At 35.5% G+C, this 11,140-nt stretch overlaps 1 protein-coding gene across 1 annotated transcript; it reads right to left on the reverse strand.

The window, feature by feature from the left end:
- Positions 1-2,235: 2,235 nt before the first annotated feature.
- Positions 2,236-10,820, reverse strand: RERGL (RERG like). The gene is made up of 5 exons (XM_036866884.1): positions 10,741-10,820; positions 9,578-9,634; positions 5,443-5,516; positions 4,807-4,955; positions 2,236-2,533 (listed from the first exon to the last, which is right to left on the reverse strand). Exons 1-5 carry the CDS (start codon positions 10,790-10,792, stop codon positions 2,251-2,253), a joined length of 615 nt encoding a protein of 204 aa, XP_036722779.1. The 5' UTR covers positions 10,793-10,820; the 3' UTR covers positions 2,236-2,250.
- Between the last annotated feature and the right edge of the window lie 320 nt (positions 10,821-11,140).

An 11,140-nucleotide genomic window follows, 5' to 3' on the forward strand; every position in this document is an offset into this window, starting at 1 on the left:
TACTAGAATAACTACACAATAAAAGTTTATTTCTCATTTACAAAGCAATCTAATCTGAATATTCCTAGTTGGTAAGAAGCACTCCTCACTTAAGCTTGATGAGTTAGTGCTAGGCAAAAGAAGACTGGGCCTCATTACAGTTCTGCCCAGAGGTAACCATGAAGCTCATCGGTAAAAGGAAATTATCCCATTTGCCAAAGCTTCAAGAAGTACACTTTGTTGTGTACCTCATAAGTCAAGAAAGGTATAATGTGGTAGAGAGCCGTAGGCTGTGATCAGTGGTTTCGCCAGTTGGTCAGAGGTATCTGTAAAGAGGTAAGACTGGAAGAACAGTGCCAAGAAGGACTGGAGAATAAGCATGTGAATGGATCTCTCAGAGAGGGCATCATATTTACAGATCTTTATGTATCACTTTAATGCCAACCGGAAAGCATCCACCAATGAGAAGTCACTTTACAACCAAATGGACAAGATGAACTGCCCTACAGATAACCTGCCTTTTTCTTGACTACCTTTGTGCTTATATGTAATGGACCCATGGTAACAGTGGCCTTGGTGGCAGGGATGGGAGCAATGCTTGAGCCCACAATATGGACTTTGTCTCAATATAGCCTCTAAGTTTCCAACCAGCCAGCATCAGAAATGGAGCTTCTACCCTGGATATGGCACTATTTCTCTGGGGGCTGAGTGAGTGGGTAAACAGGTTACGAGGTTAAACAGGCATCAGGTTAAATGCTGGCATCCAGATTCTGCTGTCCCAGGAGTCTATCATCTGTCTTAGTATCGAGGAGCGCAATTCAGTGGAAGCATCCCGACTGTCAACTCTGACTCATGGAGCACAGTCACTAGGAAGCTTGTCAAAGTTGTCTTTGCCTCCTCACCATGGCTTTCCTCACTTCCTTAGTAAAGGAAGCTCCTCTGAATCGTCCCAGAGAACACAGTCAGATGGTGGGTTCTTGGGTCCAACCTACCATAGCAATTCTAACTCCCCCATCTTCATGAACATTCTGGACTATTTTGTATACTACCACACAAAGTTCCCTTACTTTCACTCCTTTTACTCTAGTGCATCATCCAGGTTAGATTTCCACAGAACAAAAAAAGCTAAATGTTGGATCGTGACTCACGATGAACAAGACCATGTCGATGACTTAATTCTCTCCTGCCCAGACTAATAGTCTGTGTCACCCTCCCTGACTCCAGTCTACCACCCTCTACTCAAGATCTTCTACGTGGTCCCCAGGTTAGTGCTGACACATGTTAACCAAGTGTGCACGCAGCATTGCATGTACGCCCAGGTTAACTTCTCCAAAATCTAACCTTACTTATCAGCGATTTGGCTGAAGTGAGGCCTAGGGCTGCAACTTGAAACGCAGCAGGTGACAAGCTCATCAAGGACAGCAGAAGGGATGCTGCAGTCCAGGAGGTGGACAGTTGACTTCTGAAGGAAATTGTACCCAACGTAATCTGAGAAGGCCTAAAATGTTTGTATCTAATACAATATTTCTTTCAGGACAATAAGGCCTTCAAGGTTATATATTTACCAACCAGTTTTTACTTTTTACTTTTCCTATGAGGTATGGATTTCTAAATGAACTTAAAAAAAAACCCTAATTTTTTAATCTAAAAAGTATCTTAGTTGTATAAGTTAATTTCTCTATGATAATTGCCCTTGTTTGCTTAGCATACAATAAGGAAAGGCAGACATTTTCATCATCAGACCAACTGTAAACTATGTACTTACGGGCAAGGAGTTTAACTTCTTAAGGCCTTAGTTGTAAGTAAAATTTATGTAATATCAAATAATTCACTGGTTTATTATAAAGACACTTTCAAAAATAAATCCATGCATTTCAATTAAATAGATCATGAATTTCACAAATTAATAAGTTAAGCCCTATAATATATTAACTATATGCATATAACTATATATTTCATTAAAAAGATATATATAAAATAAAGGTAAATTGAGCCCTGTGGAATGGTAATTTAATAAAATTATATAGTAATCCACCAATAGGTTATACTTATTCTGTGTAATAAAGAAAAGGTTAAGTGTGAAGCAAAATGTACAAGATACAAACAACTAAGAAGGCAAACTATATATTTGAAAACACAGTTGTGGTTCATGGTCAATTATTTCATATCTCTAAGAGAATTTTTTAATTGCATACAAAGGGTAAATTTAATTACCATACAAATGTTTGAAACTCTCTGATATAATAAAAATCCCTTAGGATCACATGTCAATTAAACAGATTTCCTTCTCTTTCCAAATACATTATTGATCAGTTTGGCCATGGATTTAGATCCACTGGGTCTTCTCTTTTCTTTGAGTTTGAAGTTTGTCAGGATGCCCTTGATAATTCTGATAAACATCACTTCCACCTCCAGAGACTGCTCTGCTGCAGACAGTTCACAGAATTGGCACCGGTTATCCAGTGCCAGTTTTTGCCCTTCTTCCCAGCCAACCTCTCGCACATGACAGAGATCTTGCTTGTTACCCACCAAAAGCACAGCTGATTCCACAGCTCTGAAACACAGATACACAATTCTTTGGCAAGACTGTTTTAACAACTCTTTTTTTTTTATTAAGTAGGTTTATATCAAAAAGAATTATGGACCAAAAAAAAGAATACTGTGTGTGTATGTGTGTTATTTGTGGTCATGTGTGTGTGTATCTCATTTACTTATAAAAATTATTTTAGATAAAATGTGTAAATGACACAGAAGCAAGAAGGCTCTTAAAGCATAACATTTGAAGTGGTACAAACCTATTCCCAGAATTATGGCTCTGTTTACTAACAAGACATGATTGTAACATTTTCCACTTTCAATTCCCTTATATGTAAAAAAAAAAAAAAAAAAGGTAAAATAGTCCTCGTTACACAGAATGCTCACAGAGGTTAAATGAAGATGTGTATAAAAATCTAGCCCAGTGCCAGGCAATAAAATAGGCTTACTAAGTATTATCTTTCATTTCTTTATCAACTGAAAGAGAAGGACTAACTAATGCCTCTTTACTAATTCAATATTTGTTGTTGTTTGTTAATATTCATTATAGCATACTTTAAAGAAAATTTTACAGTCTCGTGACCCTGTACAATTTTTCTGTTTATTGAAGAAGTATATTGCTTTGGTAAGGTAATGTCTGGCAAATATCAGTATAATCTCCTCGGTTACAATGTAACATTCCTAAAGCAGAGTTTCATTTGAAGAATACAGTAAGGCTACTAGGTCTTAAATGGCATGGAACTCTGCCAAGATATCTCCTATAGGGAAGAAATGGGAAAATGAAAACAGTCTTCAGGCTGGTTTCATTCACATGACAGTGTGAGCCGTAAGGGAAAAAGCACTGTATGTGTTGGATTTTGAGGGCACTAAGAGTATCTTTTTCTATAGAGTTCAGAAAATTATTGTGAAGAATTAATGGGGAAGAATAAATGAAATATTTTGAAGGGTGAATCACAAATATCAGACGTAATTTTATAAAACAATGCCATAATTTTGCTTTTTATCTACAAATAAGAGACTCTAGTTTACCTAGAGATTGAGAACTGGAAAAACTCAAAAATTATTTGGTCAATACATTAAAAAGTTTGCCTGAAAAATGTCAAATATAGGAATTTTTAAAATATACATATTTTTTGCCTATTCGTGAGTGATTCTTTTGATTTGTAAGAATAGAAAGTAATTGTAATTACTTTCCCTTACCTAAGTTATGGTGCTTAAATATAAGGCATTTAACACTTGAAACAATGGAGGTCCCTCAAAATCAGTAATATTATAGGAAATCAGAGCCATGAGGTACCTTAGTAAAATCACATTCTTTTCTCCTACCGTGTTTCTATCAGTTTTACAGTCAGAAAAAGGAGGTCTAGAGATTAAAGGGTTTACCCAAGGTCAATCAAATATAAACAAGAATTTAGATCAAATGACTCTAGGGAAATATAACTTATCAATTATTATCTGATGATTTATTGACAGTAGGCATTTAAAATAGATATAAAAAGCACAGGTACCAATTTTCAGGAATAATATTGTGCTTTTTTGCTTCTCAGATTAGAATGCTATTTTAGATTTTAAGGGCAAATCTGGTTAAGAGCACAAAGAATCCCTTATACCAGCAGGTTAAACAAAAATAAATATTTTAAATGGAAAGGCTAAAACAATAAAAAAAAAGGAAAACTAAAATGGGAAATTCATAGGTTTACATTTATATCTACTAATGCAAAATTAGTTTAAGGCACAGTTATGTTTTCCTTCATAGTCACTTGTGTCAAGACATTAACAATCCGGAGTCGTTGATCAGCTCTTTGTTTTAGGAGGTGAAATGGAGAAAAAGGTATTCTCATACTTAGAATCTGTAACAGTTTGATTATTCAGTCTATTTTGCTTTGATTGACTGAACAGCTCAATGACTAGGAATTGGATGCCAAGTGTAATAAATCTGGATTTATTTAGTATCCTTCACATTTTTGTGGGCATGAAAAAGAAAGGTGGAAAGGGAACTATCTTGTGTACAGAGGACCATTATTTTGCAAGTGAATGGCATGTTAACAATAGAAGCTGTCTTGTAAAATAGCCATTTACTCGGGGCAAGTAACTGTTTATGTCAGCCAGGATATAAAGTATTCTCATCTTATTCCTTTTACTACATGTGTAACTCCTGTGGAATGGAAGGTGGATTGTTCAGGGCTGTTAAATTTTGTAATTGGAAGCCTGTATTAAACTCTTCCTAATGATGCTTACAGCTCTACGATGATTTATTAAAAAGAAAGGAGAGAGGAAAGAAAAATACCTCACCTTTTACAATGACTAGTCTGTGGCTCCCGAATTCTGCAGATTAGTGCTTTTGCAAAAGCAAACGAAGACCTGTCACTGATGTCATACACAATAACAAACCCATCTGCCCAATGCAGCTCACTTGTGAGGGAAAATTTTGCTTTCTGTGGCTGAAAATAAACCAAGCACATTGAAAGTGGTGGGATCTGATCCCTGTATTTTACCCGTTAGACAGTTAATTAATGGAGACCCATTTCACCTGGAAGAGAATTCAGTAAGCCAAATACTGATATTTTCTAAAATGTAGTCTCTGTTTCTTTTTTATCATCCTCTTTCTTTAAACAAAACTGATTAAATTTTAAAAAATAAAGAACTATAATAAAGTTATATGCATCTCATTTGATATGTTTTTTCTAAAAAAACTCTTTCTGAAAATTTGATAAGCCCTAATAATTGCATTTAAAATCAATATCCACATATATGTTTGAAAAGAGATGATATTTTCTATCCTTATTAGTAAATGGAATATGTATTGATTTTTCGTACTAGATTTAAATCAGTAAAAAAAAAACAAACAGTATTGATAAGGTTTAGCTAAAAAGATTTGAGGGATATCTTCTTCAAATCATGATTGAAAACATATTTTGTTTTACTTACCTGAGAACAAGAGTCGTATATTTCTAGATTCAATTGCTTCCCTTCCAAATACAAATGCTTTTTATAGATAGATTCTGAAAAATATGCATATACTCATTGTCAGTATGGAAATCCTCCAGAATTTAAAAAATGGCCTTATATTTGGATCGCAGTCCTGCAAAGTCAACCAGCCATATTTTAGTTGAGTACTACAGTAGCTTTTCTTTATTGCTAGTGGTCAAAAAAACATATATTTGCTAATGTATATTTCTTACAAATGAACTTTACCACTATATCTATTCACCTACATGTTTTTCTGCCTATGTACTTATCTTCCATTCTATTACTATGGATGAATTATCTGTGTTTCTAAGGCCAGTGCATTCACTATGAACTAGTTACTATTTCCTCTGACCTGCTGAAAGACCTGGCTCCAACAATTCTACCTCTCTCTCCTGCACCATAAAATTTTCCTCTTTATTATATCATTACTAGCAGCTGAATTTCTCCTAACTTAACAACCCTTTGGATCCCAACTATTGCTCTATTTCTCTGCTGGCTTTTTGGTAAATATCTATACTCCCTGTGTCCAAATTCTCTCCTTCCATGACCTTCAAATTATTACAATCAGGCTTTACCTCCAATTACTTGACTAAAACTGTTCTTATCAGGGTTATGGTTTTAGACTCAGTGGAAAGTTCTTGATCTTACCTGCCCTGTCAGTAATATTAGTATAGTTGATCACACCTACCTCCTCAAAATGTTTCTTTCACATGGCTTTCAAGGCAACATACTCTCCTGGGTTTTTTCTTTATTCCATATTGCTTTGTATTAATCTTTTTTATTTGTCCCACAATATCTTCTCTCACTCCAACTGTGATTCCAGTTTATGGATTTCTTCTCTATCTACACTCACTCCCTTGCTAATCTCATCCAGTCAGAGTCTTTATGTAACAATTATTGCTGATAAACCCATTTCTGTAGTCTGGACCCCTTCCCTGGACTCTAGGCATCTACCACCACTGGGTGCCTCCAATTAGATACCTGATAGACATCTCAACCTTAACATGCTTAAAATGGAACCTCTGATCTCCCCGCAAAGACTGCATATCCCACAAGTTTCCATTTCATTAAATGACATATCCATAACTAGTCTCGCGAGTTAAAAGCGTCAAGGGCATCCCTGATTCTTTCTTTCTCTTACATCCTATATTTATTCTATTAAAAATTCCTTTTTACCCTATCTTCAAAGAATATTTTGAATTTGTCTGCCTCTCATCACCTCCTTTGCTCACATTCTGGTCCAAGCCATCATTACTTTTGCCTGTATTATTAGAAAACCTCCTAACTCAGATCTTTGCTTCATTCCTCCCCTAACTCCCTTCTTGCTCTCAGTTTATTCTCAATCCAGGAGCAAAAGCCAATTTGCAGCCAGATCATGTCACTTGCCTGATCAAATCTCTCCAATGGCTCCACATCTCATTTGGATAAACCTAAGCTTTTAAAATGCCTGAGAATTTCCCTAGTTATCTAGTCTCCCATTACCCCTAGGATCTCAGTAGACCTCTTTGGCTATTGTCTCTCACATTCCTCCACTGAAGCTACACAGTCCTCCATACCATTCCTCACATTTTTCAGAAAGTTCCTTCCTCTGAACTTCGGCAACTGTTTCTTCTACCTGGAATGTAATTGCCCAAATATCTTCATGGCTCAGTTTTTATCACCTGCAGGTCTGTTGAAATGTCTCCATCTTAGCCAGGTCTACCCTGACTACCCTATTTTAAATGACCACACACCACTCCCCTATGCTTTCTTTTCCTTCATAACATTTATCACCATAAGACATTATATATATATATATGTAGATATATATATGTATAGATATAGATAGATAAATGTATTTTTAATTAGCTGACCCTTCCCTCCAGATTGTAAATCTTATGAAGGCTCGGATATTTGTTCATTACTATAGCCTCTCCACCTAGAAGAGTACCTGCCACATGACAGGTATTCAATAAATATTTGTTGAATGAACGAAGGACTTCATTTCTGTAACTGTCCCTCCAGTGTTTTAATACAAGACCTACTTCTCTCCAAAACTGCATACTGACACAAAATCATGACCCATTCTGGCAAATACTCTGTAACCTGTGGTTAGCAAAATGTAGCAGACATTTGGGAAAGCCGACTTCAGGAGGTTAGGGATGAATTTTAAAATCCTTCTAGGTTACATTTAATGAAATTTGTTAGTGTTTCATTAAATCTTAAAATGTCTTCAGACAGTTTATTCTAAACTTTATAAGCTTACTACTGTGAACCATATACTTTCCTTCTAAGACATTTTAAAATACTCACTCTCAAAACTCAAAGACTGCCAGCAGGGGTCACCAGCTCTTAACTTTTTAGAATTTTATTATTTTCCCCTTCTAGCCCTCATTTACAAATGGGGTCATTTTTTTGCTAATTAATCCTCATGTGGTGGTGAACTTTTGTTCATTTGGTTGTCTTTAAGAATGTCTCTAGGTCTTATATTTTTAATACAGATGCAACAGCCAGAAATGTGTACACTTCATTTGCTTATGTACCTATTGATATACCTATATATCTATTGATATATCTTATAAAAGATTAAGGTGATGTTTTTATTTTGTTGTTGCCGTTACTGCTTTTTGTGTGTGTTCTTTTATTTATGTTTTGTTTTATAGTTTTAGAACATTTTCTCATGCCTGACTCCTAGTTTGTGTGTTACCTTTTTTGACTGAGGCTGTTGACCTGAGAAATGAAACAATAAGAATTTCTCTTCCTATATATTTCTTCTTTCTATAATCAGTTTTCAAGTGCTTGCCCTAAAACATTTACAATGGCATACGGACTGAAATACTATGGGCTACATGTAGGAAACTATGCAATACTTTAAAGTTATTTTCTAAAATACTCTAATAATGCTATATCATAAATGAATGCTAAAGATTTTTGTTGTTTATTTCTCATGAAAACACTTCCAATCATAACTTCTTCTTACTCTAAATCAGTATTATTGAACAAAAGAATAATTTCCCTTTCTCCCAATTCTCATATTTCTTAAAATCTTCGTTCTTATTAAAAAAACCCACAACACCTTTCCTCACCACACCTTCAGTCAGGTAAGATATTAGTAGCATTACATAGATTAATTGCTGAGCCAAAAATATATTCAAACCTCTGGTAAAATTCCCCACTTGCTATTAATTCCCCACTGTGGCATTTCCCATATGTCATGCTAATTCTGATCAAAATAACAGAAATTTATAGTAGAGTTAGTGAAATGATCCTAAGATTATATCAAGGTGCCCTGGCATCTGTTTTAGAATTTCTCTGAAACTTACATAAGCAACCTAGCTAATTATGATATGATCTTTAATCATAGTATAATTTTCCAGTTATTGTCACATGGTTTTGCAATAAAAATAAGCATTTATTTTGTAGTTACTTGTGCTTTTATAATTAATTTGTCTTTATTTTTCAACAGATGTTGCTTTAATTTCAAATTGTTTCATAGCTTACAAAAAAGCCACACTCTCATGCTCTACAACACTTGGTACAGGCAGCAGGTCCCAGTTTTAATGTTTTTCTGGTTCTAGACTGAAACCAACTGGATTTCTAATCCATTTTATTTAACATGAAATTGGACAACTTTTTATCATAAAAGAACAATTAATTCAATTACTTATTTGGGCTTGTCTAACCAGAACCCATGAATAAATAAATTGCTTAAAAGTGCAAAAATGGGGGACTTCCCTGATGGTACAGTGGTTAAGAATCCGCCTGCCAATGCAGGGCACACGGGTTCAAGCCCTGGTCCGGGAAGATCCCACATGCCGCAGAGCAACTAAGCCCGTGGGCCACAACTACTAAAGCCCGCACGCCTAGAGTACATGCTCTGCAACAAGAGAAGCCACCGCAATGAGAAACCCGTGCACCGCAACGAAGTGTAGCTCCCGCTCACGGCAGCTAGAGAAAGCCCGCGCGCAGAAACGAAGACTCAATGAAGCCAAAAAGAAATAAATAAATTTATTCTTTAAAAAGTGCAAAAATGGAAGATTCTATTAAAATGTTTCTCTGATATTAATTATGATGCTGAAGTTTTAAGGTGAAAAAGTCTAAAGTAGTGACTTACCAAAATTAGAAGCATATTCTCCAATAAATCGCTTGGTAAGAAACCTTACTGTAAGGGCTGCAAAACAAAACAAGCTGGATTTGGGGTCTTATCTGTTTTAGGATACAAATAATTCAGTAATGTACATAAGCATCTAGCATCTCAGCTCAAAATTTACTAAGTATTAATGAAGACCTTAAAACTTTACTAAATTCTGGTCCAAGAATTTCCACTGTACAGCCATAAAAATTAGGAGGCTACAAAGAAAGTGATCTCAGTGTGCTGCCCACTCAAATCACTGCATAAGTAATTTACGAATGCAAAGACACGTAAGACAACTCACCTTTGTAACAGAGACAGATTTCTCATTAAATATGAGATGCAAGAACTATAACATCTCTATATTTTCTTTATAAAATTAATTGTGGCTCCATGGTGCTGCATGCTAATAGTGGCCAGGACGGTATCAAGCATTTGCAATTGTTTAAGGAAATAAGGGACTTCAAAATCCAGGAAACAGAGGAACGACCTCTAGTGTTGGTTTATCTTATTGCAGCTCCTGGGTCTGGCCCGTTGTTAAGATTCATTAGGCTACGGTGGTTCTATTGGTGGCATGGTTAGTACCATCATAATGTGACCAAAAACAAAACAAAAGAAAACAAAAACATAGCTTCCAAGGTCTGGGCACTTCTTGCTCATTTCTGGGCATTTAAAAAGCCATGCCCCTCCAAAGTTTTTCTCACTTTGATAATGTGAAAAAATGGCATTTAAAAAATAATTCATAGGTCTCCACGCACCTCTCTCCACCCTTAGTCTTAGGGCAGCAGAATCTATTCAAGGGCATTGTTTGGCCACTGGTAGGTGTGGAGGCAGGTGTGCTGGAGTGAGAAGTAGGTGGGATAGTGATGGGAGGGATTTCCTGTTATTCCAATGAATTTCAAACATCAGTAGAACAAGATACAAATTAATACTTCAAACAGTTATATTCCTCAACCTGTATATAAATTTTACATACAGGTAATTGCATTACTTGCTTATAAAATGAAAACTCCTACTTAAAAATAATATATAGTTATATCAAGTTTATCTACATATAATATGTTATAATGTAATACATATCATGTCAATATATTTCTCACTCTTTATGTACTCTACACCATGCCACAGAAAACAACACCACTTACCAGATTTGCCCGTTCCTTCACCACCCAAGACAGCAAGTTTCACATCATTCATCTTGCTTTTCTGCTCCTTCTTGGTCCGTCCTGACTTCTGGAGATAAACTGACTTGAGTCAAGCATATGTTTTCCAAAATCCTTTTTATTATTGCTGCTCTCATTTCCCTAAGGTCAACTCCACCCCATACTCCTACCATCCAATAATAACTTTAAAAATATTTTCCTAGAGTAGTTTTGAACATGTCTCATAAAAAAACAGTGGGCTTACTATTTAGACACAAAGGTTTACTAAGCCAATAGTTAAGAGTTTAACAGAAGCATAGCTCCTTATCTTCTACTTTCATGTACCTGGAATCTACCTTCTCCTAGAACCTAGAAAAATGATCTCTCTTCATTAAGAAAGTTT

Source organism: Balaenoptera musculus, chromosome 10 (assembly GCF_009873245.2).
Source record: "Balaenoptera musculus isolate JJ_BM4_2016_0621 chromosome 10, mBalMus1.pri.v3, whole genome shotgun sequence".
Classification (NCBI taxonomy): Eukaryota; Metazoa; Chordata; class Mammalia; order Artiodactyla; family Balaenopteridae; genus Balaenoptera; species Balaenoptera musculus.

What these genes read in the sequence shown, in the direction of transcription:
- RERGL (XM_036866884.1), bottom strand. Translation starts at nt 10,792, where the DNA reads ATGAATGATGTGAAACTTGCTGTCTTGGGTGGTGAAGGAACGGGCAAA. An exon ending in TATACGACTCTTGTTCTCAG is followed by an intron (nt 4,956 to 5,442) that starts GTAAGTAAAACA and finishes GTTTATTTTCAG; the next exon opens with CCACAGAAAGCAAAATTTTC. An exon ending in CAGACTAGTCATTGTAAAAG is followed by an intron (nt 2,534 to 4,806) that starts GTGAGGTATTTT and finishes TCTGTGTTTCAG; the next exon opens with AGCTGTGGAATCAGCTGTGC.